Source organism: Chanos chanos, chromosome 9 (assembly GCF_902362185.1).
Source record: "Chanos chanos chromosome 9, fChaCha1.1, whole genome shotgun sequence".
NCBI lineage: Eukaryota > Metazoa > Chordata > Actinopteri > Gonorynchiformes > Chanidae > Chanos > Chanos chanos.
In genome coordinates, this window is record NC_044503.1 from 1,378,317 (window position 1) to 1,394,574 (window position 16,258).

The 16,258-nt window shown below is 46.6% G+C and overlaps 1 protein-coding gene across 1 annotated transcript in view; it reads right to left on the reverse strand.

Moving 5' to 3' along the window:
* Positions 1 to 16,258, reverse strand: part of gatad2ab (GATA zinc finger domain containing 2Ab) — a 32,294-nt gene that overhangs the window by 9,860 nt on the left and 6,176 nt on the right. The window contains exon 2 of the mRNA XM_030784421.1: positions 3,746 to 4,008. Within this exon, the coding sequence (XP_030640281.1) occupies positions 3,746 to 3,999 (254 nt within the window). The 5' untranslated portion in view covers positions 4,000 to 4,008. The remainder of the gene's footprint in view (positions 1 to 3,745; positions 4,009 to 16,258) is intronic.

Consider the following 16,258-nt stretch of genomic DNA (forward strand, 5'->3'; position numbering starts at 1 on the left):
TGAGAAATGGGCCTTGGATTTGCTGCAGAAATGTAGTAAGAAACTCTATATATAATATAAGCTGTTTTTGCAAATGACACAGCTTGGTAAATCTGGTCATATTCGGAGACGCTCTTCGAAAAGAAAAAAAAGTGATAATACTTAGTTTTTAAATCGTATGTTTGTACTGGCAATACTGAAGGCAGTACAGGCCTGAAGCACAAGAATAGTTTATCACAACTGCGCGCTTCAGACGGACTGGCCTGGAGCCTGGCTTACTCTTCAGTAAATCTGCTGGAGTTGGGATCGATCCGATCCAATATCGGTATTGGGTGCCGACACTGACGTAATTCAATCATCGGATATTGGACTAGCATTACCAGTCCATGTACCGATCCAGTGTCCAGTTGCACTAGCAGAACGCAAGGTTGACCGCAAGTTCGGGTGTAAAGGCCATCTTAACCTTACGGTCCGAGTAGCCAGTTTCAGACCAGTGCCGCTGAGTTTCGGTTGCACCACGGTCACTTAAGATGCAACTTACCTAGTGCTGCGTACGGCGAGCCTTAATCAAAATATTGTCGCATTTAACGACAGCCAATCAACAGCACCGTACAATGTAAACAGGAAAAACGGCATTTGACATTTGCTGTGCACGGTAACACGCACGTGCCATTGTGCTGATTCAACTGTTCCGAGTCAGAGGGAAAAATGCCTACATCTGTCAAGTTTGTGATAGCTATCATAGACAATTTTTCCTCTTAACCTTTCATGCAGGCCTGTTGATAGCTGCCTGGTTGCCATACATGAATGTACCCTGTTAGCAGGGCTGGGTAACATTCAAAACTTTTCGATACCAGTACTGGTTGCTGAACAAAACTTTTTTTGATACTAATTTTTATAAAATCCATTTTAACAAAAAGAAAATTAGCCTATATCACACACTGCAGTACAAGTCTTTAGTTTTATTTTTCAGCTCCTTGGCATTTTTACACACTCAAAGCAGTTTCATAACATAAAAAATATAAACCTATTTACCACAGCTTGAAGTTGTTTGTTAACATAATATCAATAAATAAACTTGTGTAAAAGCCAGAATTGAAGTGGGAACCTTCAGATTACCAGACGACTGCTGTACCTCCTGAACCACTGCCGCCCAAACAAAATAGAGTGCTTTTTTGACAGCTGACCAATCACAAGCAGAGTAGTGAGACCTGTTGTTTCCCATAACAACCACGAAAAATGGAGAAGGTAGTGGTGGAGAAGTTAGTTGTGCTAGATGTTTGATGCCGATAACATTTACTCCTTGGGTATCGAAATTTGGTACCGAATGACAAGGCATTTTGCGGTACTTGACATTATGTAAGCAATTCAGTCAGTGCTATATAAGTATTGAAGTTTGGTACCCATCCCTACAATAATTTGTGTCTCCCAGAATTTTATGAGGTAAGACTGAGTGGGCTAACGTTAACAGTTGCCTACCAACTCAACATGTCCTTAGTTTGGGGATATTTTAGCCTCGAAACACAAGAAAAGCAAGACAGCAACTTGTGATGTGTGTAAAGCCTACATTCCGAGAGGTGAGAATTGTGCTGCATCGTATCAAACTGCCAATTTAATTAAGCATCTACAAATGTATCATGTGAAAGAACAACAGGAGCTCATGCTAGCCAGTATCGGTATTGCCAGACATCAAAATTCAGGTATCGGAATCAGATCGTAACTGAAAAAAAAAAGTGGATCGGTGCAAGTCTAAAAACTACAGACACCTTGAGATTGAGCAGGGAGTGGGGTAACCTGACAGTCAACCAAAAACTTTGTCTTCATCCAGAGTCCAACACACTGGCTTCTGTTCCTGATTATTAATCACAAACAAAGCCATCATGTGACCCGAGAACTGAACGACTGCTTCCAGTGTGGAAATCATGGCAACGGCTGGCTGGAACCAGTTTGTGACATGTAGCCTTATGTTTTTGTTATACGTGTGTGAGTGAGCATGAAAGTGAACTGTGTGTGTGTGTGTGTGTGTGTGTGTGCGTATGCGAGAGGCAGAGTTCAGGTGCAATATAAAATGGAGCAGTCTGAGCCCAAAACTTTCAAAGTGGGGCATGCCACCAGAGGCACAAACTGACATCCTGTGGAAAGCGGCACATTCTCTCTCTCTCTCTCTTGCTCTGCGTAGATAAATATATAAAGCTTCACACACACACACACACACACACCGCAGCAGCAGCGGTGACCACATCAGACAGGCCTCCTCCTCTCACTCCACACTCAGACAGCTCTCTGTCAACCCAGAAACTGTGAACCATCCACCTAAAAACGAAAAATAAACACAGGCCTACATCACCTCACCCTGTGTGTTTACAGTAAGACATCCATTCACCTGACAGCGGGGGGGGGGGGCTTTCCCCAGTCAGTGAGAACAAAGGGTTAAAAACAGGACTGTCCCACAGGACAAGCGATTAGGACACATTCCTCATGAACAATACCACCATTGGCCTCTTTCGCCGGTTTGACTTATTTGAGTAATCAGCTCTGAGCATGGAAACAGTTTACAATAATCCCCAAACACACTGCATCTGAAATTCCAAATAAATCTCTGGAATTGCACTGGCCAGAAAAAGACTGACTTTAACACTCAGGAGTAAAATATTCATTAGAAGAGCTACAGGGCCCAGATGTGTGTGTGTGTGTGTGTGTGTGTGTGTGTGTGTCAGGGAGGGTGAAGCCTTGAACAGATTACATAAGAGAAACGCATAACAGGAGCAAATCCAGCCTGTCTGAATTAAAGCAACTCAAAGCTGCAGCTGTGTGGTCAGGGCACAGTGTAACAGTTTAAAATCCTTTCCACCCAAACCACAAAGGTCTGCAATGCATTTTACACTCTCCTCCTGGCAAAACCTCCACTTGACCACAGTGAAAGACACTGAGCTAAACGATAAGAGCAAAACCAGAGCTGTATGCAGGTCAGCGTTTCAAGACCGAGAGCGACTGGTCCGTTCAGGGGTGCACGAGGAGGCTTTTAAACCTCCTAAGTTGGAGACAGGATGAAAACAATCACAGCAAAATTCAGCGTGGCCTGATCCATCCTGGGAGAGTCATTTTCGTTCTGTGAAGTGAACTTGGTGGTGAAGTGGCATGAGATGAACGGCAGTGTGTGTGGAAGAGAGAGTAGGTAAGCACAGTTATCCTGTATGTTTCAGGTTCCCTGCGTGCGCCCTCCCTCGCGGAGCAGACCACGGCGGGCACAGCACAGGGCCACAGACGCTTTGTTTACATGCACGCGAGTCTATGTCCTTACGGCTTTTTAGATCACAGCACACTCACTCCTACAGTTCCCTCCCACACGGCTCAAACATGCTCTGTGGACAACACACGCATATTAAAGCCCGTTCTCCCATGTGCATTCAACTAACTCTTCATACATGTAAACACAGCAGTGTTTTAAAACCATCACACATTACAAGCATAGCTCTGCCGGCCTGTGTGTCCACTGACTGATGAGGAAATGGCTGAAAAGTGTCTGAAAGGCTTACGAGGCGAGAGAAAAAGCCAACGAATGTTTGAAATGTGCTGAGTGGAGTGGATCAGACGTGGGAGGAACAGCATGAGGGAAGGTGGGTTTGATGCTGTCACATAATGGCTCTCTGCCAATGTACCCCTGAGCCTGACACTGTAGACCAGGGTTACTGCAGCGGCGTGTGACCTCTGACCCAGGGAAAAAGGGTCCGTCAAATGAATGAGAGTGAAAGTGGAAAGTGCTTACGTCTTGGACGTGGTCATGTCGACGGGCTCATCGTTGGTCTGGACCTCCACTTTGATGGTGGCTTTCACTTCCCCCGCCTTCAGAAAGCTGGCCACTCTGTTCACTTGCTCCGCCCGACTCCCTTTGACTCCGTATCCCAGCTCCCCCTTCTCCAGTTTCACTTTCTTACTGTCTCCCACCTCCACTGGAGGAGCCTCGCGCTCTAGCGCCCTCTTCTGGCTGCGCGTCTGCCGCACAGCGTCCTCAGACGACATCCTCTGGGCCTGGACACAGAGAGAGACAGAGAGGTGAACACAGAAGCATACGCACACACACACACACACACACACACACACGCACACACACATACACACGCGCGCGCACACACACACACACACAAACACACGCGCGCGCACACACACACACACACACACACAAACACACACAAACACACGCGCGCGCGCACACACACACACACACGCACACACACATACACACGTACACAGAGGTGAACACAGAAGCATACACACACACACACACACATAGTGCCAGGGCCTTGCTGGATTGGCAACACCCCCCAGCCCAACACAAAGGGAGCCTGTGCAGGCTAAGACTCTGCTCTGGTTTTGGTCGTAAGGCGATGTTGAGAAGGCTTGTGGGCAGCCGTGGTCTAAAGGGTAGAGAACCGGGCTTGTGACTGGAGGGTTGCCGGTTCGATTCTCAGGCCCAACATCCACGGCTGTGTGCCCTTGAGCAAGGCACTTAACCCCAATGCTCCCCGGGCCTTCACCAAGGAATGCGGATGGGTTAAACGCAGAGGACAAATTCACTGCTCACTTCACAGTGTGTGTGCAATCACTGAAACTTAATGCATGCACACACACACACACACACACAGAGGTGAAGACAGGACTGTACTGTAGTAACAGAGGTAATAGGCCATGTAAACTTCTCAGCCAGTCCAGGTCACACACACGCTGAGGCCAACGCATCACTCAGCGGTGGTGTGTGTGTAGCGTGGACACAGTGGACGAAGTGACTCCACACTGACACACACTCATGTCTTTTTTAAACACACGTACACAGAGGTGATCTTCACTGGTGTTGGATGAAGAGGATCCAGTCAGACACACTGGGGATGTCCTTGGTCTGTGCTAACCAAACCAGTTTATCCAGTGAGTGTTCTACTGCATTCACAGAGAACATCCAAAGAGAGTCAACAATCCCCTGAGGTTCCAGAAAATTCTTAACCGTTCTTAAGACACCCACGGGACCAAGATGAACACACAAAGCCTGACAGAAGGTATGTGCGGTTTTTTACGTAGTCACAGCCCATGACAAAACACAACCGCATAATATCAACACTCATAGAAAAACTGTAGGTATGTGAGAATTTCATCAAACATATAACAAAAAGGCATATTCTGTTCAGTAAGGACTGGCCAAACACACATATCCCAATTCAGAGTCATGCATAGAATAACTGTGTGTCTCTGTCCTGAGTCTGCTGTTTTATGGAAACCGGGTGTCTCTGCTTTTCCTGGTCTGCTTTCTGCTGAGTAGTAGTGGGCTGTTACTGATTTTCAGAGCTCAAACAGATTTTATGTTTTCAGATTTAACACGCTGTTGAAAATGACAAGCATTTGCCCTTTTGGCAGCACGGCAAACAGGCCGAATAAGTTCACCTGTTAACCGAACAACGGAGCAAAGCATTTCCTGTTCCTTTCACCACGGCATACAACTGTCCAAATGTTTTCTAAATAAGCATTAGTTTGTAATACCGCTGTGAAATGCGATTTAAGTCCATTACAGACAGGAGATGAAACGTGTGATGGAGACAAGACCTTGGATGTCGACATCAGCTGGAGAAGAAGAGAGGAGAGGAGCAGAAGTGCCTGGTGCAGAAATGTAAAGCACATGTCAATCACATCTGGACTGACCCAACCTAGCCCCGCCCCCTTCAAACAAACACAAAGAAAACACTCTCCCATAATCATAATTAAATTAATCTAAAATGGCACTGCAAAGTCTTTTGAGTCATACTCATGTACTGTCTGTCACACACGCTGAGTCAACAATCTGCCCTGGCCCTAGCATGATATCACCAAAGTCACACACATTCTGTGGGACACAAAAAAGAACATCCCTGAAAACCAGTTTGAACCGGTTCTGTGAATGCTTAAAGGCCAAGATAGATTTTAAACTCCTCCAGAGGACACAGATAACTGACGGACGGACAGATGGCCGGACTGACGGACGGACAACTCCGCTGTTTGCTTCCCTGTCTCTGCTCGGGAGGGAGGGGCCAAAGCCTTCCAAAACTAGGGCTGCAACTTGCGACTATTTTGCTAGTCGGAACATCTATCGATTATTGAAACAATTAATCGACCATTCAGATTATGAATCGTACAATTACTCAGTTTCTTATGTATCTTTCAGCTTTCAAATTTAGTTTGAGGTTGTTTTATTACTAACAATACAGACCATAAAGATGAGAACTTCATTCAAAAATTCGTCTTTTAATAAATGGTTACTAAGACTAATTCAGTGAAGGGAGCAGCTTGCTGGGGAGTAGAAGTCTGCCTTCTTTTAAGAAAGTCATCTATGGTAGCATTACGAGATCCAACAACCCCGGAACTCATTCAAATTCATTTGAATGCAACCCACACTGGGCATGCACATTTAGTCGTGAGTTGTGGAAATCTGTTGCGATTTAGAAAGTGTCAAATTCTCTGGTGTTCTCTAAACTTGTGCACTCGGCAGCAACACTACCTCCAGCCCTAAACGTCGCCATGACAACGCTTAAGCAGAGAATTTCTGAATAGCATATGGGCCCTGGTTTAACATTGTAAAGTTAGTGCACATTTGGAGTGTGAACAGGATCACTGTGAATAATAAGTTATTACTTGCTACACTGTATGACCTGTATATTCAACATCATTAATAATTTCTTGATCAAGAGAAAATGTATTTCAAAGTAAAAAAACCTCACAGCTCATAACGTGAAGTAACATGGCTTTTAACATGAACATTAGCTATGACAGCTTGCCAACTTAACTACACGAGTCTTCATCGTCCAGAGAGCGAACGTGCCACTTCTTCAGATGCTCGAGCAGAACCGATGTGCCCCCATGCCAGGCGAGGTCAGGGTTGCAAATGTCGCAGGTCACGACCTTCTTGGCTGAGTTAAGAGTGACATGCAGCCAAACTTTTGAGGTTTTTGGTCGTGAAGGTGTTGCCATCTGTACTGTTCACTCCAGTAAAGCGGTGTGGCTTAGGCTACATGTCTGAGCATTCTCAGTCAGCACAAAGAACAGGCGTAATGACGACACCAACTGATCGACGGTCGCCAACCATTTTGGTCATCGATTTTAGTTGACTACGTCGATTATTCGTTGCATCCCTATCCAAAACACAAGTTTGGTTTCAGATAAGCAGATTCTACAAATGACACAAAAACCACTGCATGCAGTCACCAACTCACCGGTGACGTTTAAATGAAGTCCCCATAAATTAACCACGGGGCTCCACTAAACCGAGACAGTACGTTTTTAAATTCAGATTCAAACTGACCGGCAGATGGGCAAACTGGTGATATTTCTGAAAAGCCAAGAGTGCCTTTTATACATATCAATTTTCAAATACACACACCTACTTTCAATCACAGCATTGTTTATGCAGTAAAAACCATAGGGCATCATTTCTTCCCCTGAACACCAAAACCATAGGGCATCATTTCTTCCCCTGAACACCACAACCATAGGGCACCATTTCTTACCCTGAACACAAAAACCATAGGGCATCATTTCTTCCCCTGAACACCAAAACCATAGGGCATCATTTCTTCCCCTGAACACCAAAACCATAGGGCATCATTTCTTCCCCTGAGCACCAAAACCATAGGGCATCATTTCTTCCCCTGAGCACCAAAACCATAGGGCATCATTTCTTCCCCTGAACACCAAAACCACAGGGCATCATTTCTTCCCCTGAACACCAAAACCATAGGGCATCATTTCTTCCCCTGAGCACCAAAACCATAGGGCATCATTTCTTCCCCTGAACACCAAAACCACAGGGCATCATTTCTTCCCCTGAGCACCAAAACCATAGGGCATCATTTCTTCCCCTGAGCACCAAAACCACAGGGCATCATTTCTTCCCCTGAACACCAAAACCACAGGGCATCATTTCTTCCCCTGAGCACCAAAACCATAGGGCATCATTTCTTCCCCTGAGCACCAAAACCATAGGGCATCATTTCTTCCCCTGAGCACCAAAACCATAGGGCATCATTTCTTCCCCTGAACACCAAAACCATAGGGCATCATTTCTTCCCCTGAACACCAAAACCATAGGGCATCATTTCTTCCCCTGAGCACCAAAACCATAGGGCATCATTTCTTCCCCTGAACACCAAAACAATAGAAACCTGTTCATCTTGCACCCCCTCATGACCTGCCAGGTCTGGGAATGATCACTGTTGACTGTGTGCAAAACATCCAGACAAACAGGCAGGCAGACAGACAAACATCCAGGCAGGCAGACAGACAAACAGGCAGATGGGCAGGCAGGCAGACAAAGAGGTAGGCAGGTAGGCAGGCAGGCAGGCAGACAGTCTATGCCAGGGAAATATAAGTAACTCTTGAGCCAAACTCTGCGATGGTGAGATATCTTTCATCGTCATAAATGGGGAATCTGGTTAGAGTTAAAGTTTGTGAGCCAAGACTGTGAGCGTGAGAGGCAGGGACAATAAAACATCAGCCACACTGTCTCAATTAAACAGGGTGTGGGTGCCCGTGTGTGTCAGTGTGCATGTGCATGTACAAAGCCAGTGTTTTGGGAGTGGGTTGCTTTGAAGATTTCAGTTAATGTGAACACTGATGATTTAGGATACTGGACTGATGCTTACTGGATCCACTGGTCATACAGCTGTGTGTATGTCCGACGGGGGAGTCTAGGACCTCCTCACACAGGGTAGCGTGTGAGATGAGAGTTTTAGGAGTGGAGGAGCAGCAGGAGTAACGGGACTTGTCTCTGGAGCACAAGGTTCATCAGACACAGAACCAACGATGTCACGTTTAAAGCTCTGTATGCTCGCTGCTTAGCAACACAGGCACAAACACTCACGAGGTGTGGTGCAGGGAAGTGCGGGGATGACATTAATCTGCATGTGTGCGTATGTGTGTGTGTGTGTGTGCGCGTGTGTGTGTGCCTGCCTGCGTGCGTGCGTGTGTGTGTGAAAATGAACTTAGTGTGTGTGTGTGCGCGCGTGTGTGTGCCTGCGTGCGTGAAAATGAACTTAGTGCATGTGTATGCATCAGTAACAGCTCATTCTGAACGCCACACCACTGCACAGATCTCTGAAACAGACCCGTGTCTCTGTGAAGGGCCTACTGTGGTGGCTGGTAAAAGAGTAAAGAGAGCATCATTTAGAGCTGAGCATTGTTTAGAGCTGATCCTCTCCCGGCTGTGCTCTGTATGTCTGGCCCTCACCTACTCACACCACACACACTCACCCAACCACTCCACCTCTGGCCCTCACTCATTCACACCACACACTCACACACACTCACCCAACCACTCCACCTCTGGCCCTCACCTACTCACACCACACACACTCACCCAACCACTCCACCTCCGGCCCTCACTCATTCACACCACACACTCACACACACTCACCCAACCACTCCACCTCTGGCCCTCACTCATTCACACCACACATTCACACTCACCCAACCACTCCACCTCTGGCCCTCACTCATTCACACCACACACACACTCACCCAACCACTCCACCTCTGGCCCTCACCTACTCACACCACACGCACACTCACCCAACAACTCCACCTCTGGCCCTCACTCATTCACACCACACACACACTCACCCAACCACTCCACCTCTGGCCCTCACTCATTCACACCACACATTCACACTCACCCAACCACTCCACCTCTGGCCCTCACTCATTCACACCACACACACACTCACCCAACCACTCCACCTCTGGCCCTCACCTACTCACACCACACACACACTCACCCAACCACTCCACCTCTGGCCCTCACTCATTCACACCACACATTCACACTCACCCAACCACTCCACCTCTGGCCTTCACTCATTCACACCACACACACACTCACCCAACCACTCCACCTCTGGCCCTCACCTACTCACACCACACGCACACTCACCCAACAACTCCACCTCTGGCCCTCACTCATTCACACCACACACACACTCACCCAACCACTCCACCTCTGGCCCTCACTCATTCACACCACACATTCACACTCACCCAACCACTCCACCTCTGGCCCTCACTCATTCACACCACACACACACTCACCCAACCACTCCACCTCTGGCCCTCACCTACTCACACCACACACACACTCACCCAACCACTCCACCTCTGGCCCTCACTCATTCACACCACACATTCACACTCACCCAACCACTCCACCTCTGGCCCTCACTCATTCACACCACACACACACTCACCCAACCACTCCACCTCTGGCCCTCACTCATTCACACCACACACTCACACACACTCACCCAACCACTCCACCTCTGGCCCGCACTCATTCACACCACACACACACTCACCCAACCACTCCACCTCTGGCCCTCACTCATTCACACCACACACACTCACCCAACCACTCCACCTCCGGCCCTCACTCATTCACACCACACACCACACACACACTCACCCAACAACTCCACCTCTGGCCCTCACTCATTCACACCACACACACACTCACCCAACCACTCCACCTCTGGCCCTCACTCATTCACACCACACAAACTCACCCAACCACTCCACCTCTGGCCTTCACTCATTCACACCACACACACACTCACCCAACCACTCCACCTCTGGCCTTCACTCATTCACACCACACACACTCACCCAGCCACTCCACCTCTGGGTGCAGGAGCTGGCCGAGACCTAGATCACTGTGTACTTTCAGCTTTGGGCTGTTGAGAAAATCTGTCTCAGATTTAATGTCAGGCCAATTTAATCCCACTTAAACCCTGTGCTCACAGACAAGCCGTCTGTCAACGTCACGTCTGCCCATGCAGGGAGGGGTGGGCTCACCATGGGCCACGGCTGTGACTGACAGCCAGAGTACCAGGGGCATGAGAGCATCACACTACACCACATAGCCGGTCAGACTCCTACACACAAAACAGGAAACAAAACAAACAAACAAACAAAACCCAGTCAGGACGAGCTCCTGATGTCTGTCGTTTCCGTCTGAGAGGAGGAAGATGCCCAGGCTGTTGAGATTCGCCTTGACATAGCTTAAGCAGCATTACGTAAAGTCTGATGTGTGTGAGAGCGTCTTTAAGGCACATGCCAGGGATGGGCTGGCGTGTCTGGTCATGTCAGGCTGAGGAGAGGTGGGGAAGGGGAGATTTTCTCTTCTCCTCCTCCAGCCCCGTTTAATGCCCCCCCCCCCCCCCCCGCTTCAAGAGCAGAATAAACACCACACACACACACAGAGTCATCCACGACTGAACACAACTCAACACTAGGGGTGGACGGTATAAACGGTACAGAAAGTACACCGGTATGAATTTGGCCTACGGTATGGCTTTTGACGATACCGTGCTGACCGGTACAGCTCTCACAGATCTTAAGTGGCAATGACGTGATGACGCCCGTTGTAGGCACCAATGCACTAAACCGTGCCTAGTCTGCCGGAAAGAAGAAGATTTGCCACAGGCTCTGTCGTCATCAGCGTTGCCAGAGTTAAAGTGTCGTCCCAGAGGCTTAAAACGATTGTGTTTTGAGGAAAATTGTCGTAACCAACAAGTCATAACCAAGAGAACAAATAGGCAAGGATGTGTGATTTTAGAAAACACGGATTTATTGAGACGAACGACTTTTTGAAATACGATAATTATCATACATCTGGCAACGCTGGTCGCCATCAGTTTGTGCCAGCGAATCGTCTGGAAAACGTGAGAACCCACGTTGCTTTATTTGGAAACGAAGAAATGGCTGAAAGCGCTGTACACAACAAAGAGGAGGTGATAAAAAAAAGAGGAGGTGGAGATGGTAAAAAAAGACTGGTGCAACTGCCATTATATAGACACGGTTCAGGTTTAAAAAGTCAGACAAAAAGCAGACAATGATAAACTGCAAATTATGTCAGATGAAAGTGGTTGCAAGGGGTGTTAATACAAGGTTTTGTATTTTTTTTTTTCTATCTATTATTGCAGTTTTACACGATAAATGTTCTTAAAATACGTCTGCACTATGTGAAATATGTCCCTACAGTTAAGAGGACAGTACTAACTGCCATGCAGTTGCCATACCAGTGCTTTACCCTTTCAGAAGCATTTATATTGAACTTTTAAGAAAAACGAATATACCGCTATATACCGCTACCGTCTGTGCTTCAAATTATACCCTGATATAAATTTTAGGCCATACTGCCCAGCCCTACTCAACACCATCAGCACTTATCAATGCTACAGCACACAAAACTAAACTCCAGAGATCAGAGCCATCCTCAAGAGAGCACATCTATATGCTAACAACACAACCGCCACAACACCGAACACTACCACACACCAACACACACTCAGTGTCAAACAGATTCTATATGACTGACACGAGTCCATGGAAACACACAACCCCATCCCCCCCCTCCCCACGTACAGTCAGTTACGTTGTAAACCAGAAAAGGCCAGAGTATGATCTCTCAAGTCCAGCAGCGTCACCATTTTCACACAGTGACTCAAATACAGTTTTCGCTGGCGGATTTGGAGGCCTGCTCTGTTCATATTAGTAAATAATTCTGTATATACCTTCAAATAAATGGGTAACAGAACCATATCACATTTTACTACACAGTGTTTATTAGCAGATTATGCCCAAACAAACCCAAAGGCATCCATCACTTTACGTCAGCGTACGTCTGTAGTGAATGGAGAGTGATGGGGCCCGTGAAACCGCTGTAAAACGCAGCTCACTCAGCGGAGAGCATCAGCGTCTCGTGTCGAGGAGCAGGAGTCCACAGCAGTCTCATTCATCACACTTTCAACTTCTGTCTCAAGTCCCCAAATGACACTCTACAGTTTACTGGTTTTTACACTGTTTCTGAATCTGTACTCTATTTAATAATTCTGGTTTTATCCATAAAAAAAACAGAATTAGGTTGACCCATCCTATCCCAACCACACTAGGAGCAGTAAGCTCACACACACTCTAGGAGCTAGGAGCAGTGGGCAGCCGCAATGCAGCGCCCGGGGACCAGTTCCAGTTCTTTTCACCGGTGCCTTGGTCAAGGCACTAACAGGAGTGTTAACCCTAACATACGAGTGAAACGTTTAGACACACCTGCCCATTCAAGGGTTTTTCTGTATTTTTCTTATTTTCTACGTTGTAGAACAATACTGAAGACATCAAAACTAGGAAGTAACACATATGGAATTATGTAGTAAACAAAAAAGTATTTAAAAAAACAAAATGTTTCATATTTTAGATTCCTCAAAGTAGCCACTGTTTGCCTTGAGAGCTTTGCACACTAATGGCATTATCTTTACCAGCTCCATGAGGTAGTCACATGGAATGGTTTTCAATTAAGAGGTGTGCCTTGTCAAAAGTTCATTAATGGAATTTCTTGCCTTCTTAATGCGTTACTGCTCCTAGCTCATGGTGCGTGTGTGAGCTCACTAGTGTTAGGGTGTTAGGATGGGTTAAATGCAGAGGCTCCATTTCACTGCTCACTGCTCAGTATGTGTGTGACAAATAAAGAACTACTTCTTCGTGTGAGACCATCAGTTGCATTGTGCCGAGGTAGTGTTAGTATACAGTAAATAGCCCCAATTGACTACACTAGTTATCCATATTACAGCAACAACCACTCAACTAAGTAAAGAGCAATGGCAGTCCATCACTACTTTTAAGACACGAAGGTCGGTGAATTTGGAAAATTTCAAGAACTCTGAATGCATTTTCAAGTGTAGCCACAAAAACCATGAAACGCTGTGATGAAACCGCCCCATGAGCACCGCCCCAGGAAACAAAGACCAAGGGTCACCTCTGCCGCAGAGGATAAGCTCATTATAGTATCGCGGCTTGTTCTACGTGCAGTGTAGTAAGTGACTACACCGCGAACGTCGAGTACAAATTGTCACGTAATTTTTTTTAAGCTGCCTGCATGAGACTCGCTTTGGCGCTTCGCTTCTCTCGCTCTCTCCAATGGCTCCCTCTCAGACACAAAAAGAAAAAAACCTCACATACATAAGCCACACACACTCGCCCGCCTGCCCGTCCAGACCCCTCTCCTGGGCACGTGTGCGTGACATATAGGCCTATAAGTGAAACGTGCGTTTGTGTATCTGTAGGGAACAGGGAAAGAGCCTGGAGAGAGACGTGAAGCGCCAAAGCGAGTTTATACGTGTGTGTGACGTATAGGGCTATAAGTGAAACGTGCGTTTGTGTATCTGTAGGGAACAGGGAAAGAGCATGGAGAGAGACGTGAAGCGCCAAAGCGAGTTTATACGTGTGTGTGACGTATAGGGCTATAAGTGAAACGTGCGTTTGTGTATCTGTAGGGAACAGGGAAAGAGCATGGAGAGAGACGTGAAGCGCCAAAGCGAGTTTATATGTGCTGAGTTCGGAAACGGTAACAGAAGATGGAGGCGGACGAATTGTTTCCAGAAAAGAAACAGCGCTGGATCCATCGTCTGGCAGTGGTTTGGGTATCGCAAGGAAGACGTTGAACAAACAACGGTTATCTGCTCAATAAGCAGCAAAACCACAGCCACAGAAGGTAGCAATGATCATACTAGCCTGAGTGTACGTCTCAGAGGGTCAAACTGAGCATTTATGAAGTGCTTTAGAGGAGATTTCAAAATATTGAGATATATACTGTCTACCGCAATACAGCTTAAAAATATTACAATACTGTTTATAGGCCACATCGCCCAGCCCTCAGCGCGATGAAAATGTATCAAACGTGTTTTTCCTTAATAAAGGGATTTCCTTAATAAAGGGATTTATAGGCAAAATGATTAAATTTACTTGAATACAAAAAAGCGCACTAGGTTTTTAATTATTTCCGCTTCAAACTGTATTTACTTGATAATTCTGTAATTAAACTGCTTTAAAGTGTAGGTATAAACCACAGAAACAGTGTGAACAGTGTGGACACCTCTAAAATAAAGTAGTTCTCCTCAGTTCTAAATGCCCAAAAAAGCCTGTTCAGTCTGTTTAGACACAGAGGATATCACTGGCCCAGCAGCTTTTGTCAGCAGGTGGTCCGGCCCGCTTTGAGCTCCGCCAGCGCTCCACAGCAGGACCGGGATCAAACTGCTCTAGTGGAGGGCCCTTTGCGCTGACCAGTGGATCACATGATTTCTTCAACAGACAACATTGGTCCAGCGCAGTGACGGAGTCATCGTCATTGTTGTTGTGTTATCAACCATTTTGTTGAGGGGAAAAAAAAAAACAGAAGCTGCCTGGGCTGAATTTTGTCTGAATACTTTTTATTCACACACGTGACGCATATCCTCCTAAACACATTTTACAGTTCGCACAGATGCCAGTGAAACGCTTGCGCTGTCGAGCCCTACCACAGCGCCCTGCGGCGACATGCCATCCGAACTGGTTTGTGCTTAGTGGGACCATCATTTGTTTTTCAGTGACTCAAAACACACCTCCAGGCTACGTACGGGCTATTTGACCAAGAGGGAGAGCGATGGATCTATGAGTGCTGCATCAGACGACCTGGCCTGGGATGAGGCGGACCGCAGAGTGAACGAAAAGCAGGCAACAAGCGCTCAGCATCAATGGGAAGAAGACTAGTGAAAAACATTCCAGGTGACTACCTTATGAAGCTGGTTGAGAGAATGTCAAGGGTGTGCAAAGCTGTCATCAAAGCAAAAGGTAGCTGCTTTGAAGAATCTAAAATATAACATTTTGCTTTGTTTACCCTTTTTTTTTTGCTTACTACATAATTCCATATGTGTTATTTCATTGTTTTGATGCCTTCAGCATTGTTCTACAATGTAGAATATATATATATATATAAAAAAAATCATTTAGAAGGTGTGTCCAAACTTTAGACTGGTACTGTGCATGTCTTTGATGGTGGGAGGAAACTGGAGCACCCGGCAGAAACCCAGGCAAACACAGGGAGCACACGTAAAACTCCACACAGAAAGGACCTGGGACAGCTGAGATTCAAACCCAGGGCCTCCTGCTGTGAGGCAGCGGTGCTAACCACTGAACCATCACGCTGCCCTTTTTTCCCCCTCTTTTTCTTTTTTTTTTATCTGATACTTAATGTGTGGAGCCAAATACAGTCCGTGGTACGTTTCTGCCACTGCTCTATGTGGTTAATTTGGAGACGTCCAATCAGAAACCACAGGGTAAAACAAAATCAGACAGCTGCTTTGGCCTTTCAGAGTGGGGAATCTCGCAATGCTGAGGCAAACCAACACAAGCCTGAGACACAAAGAGTGGACAACACAATTAGATGATCTCCCTCTCTCTCTCACGC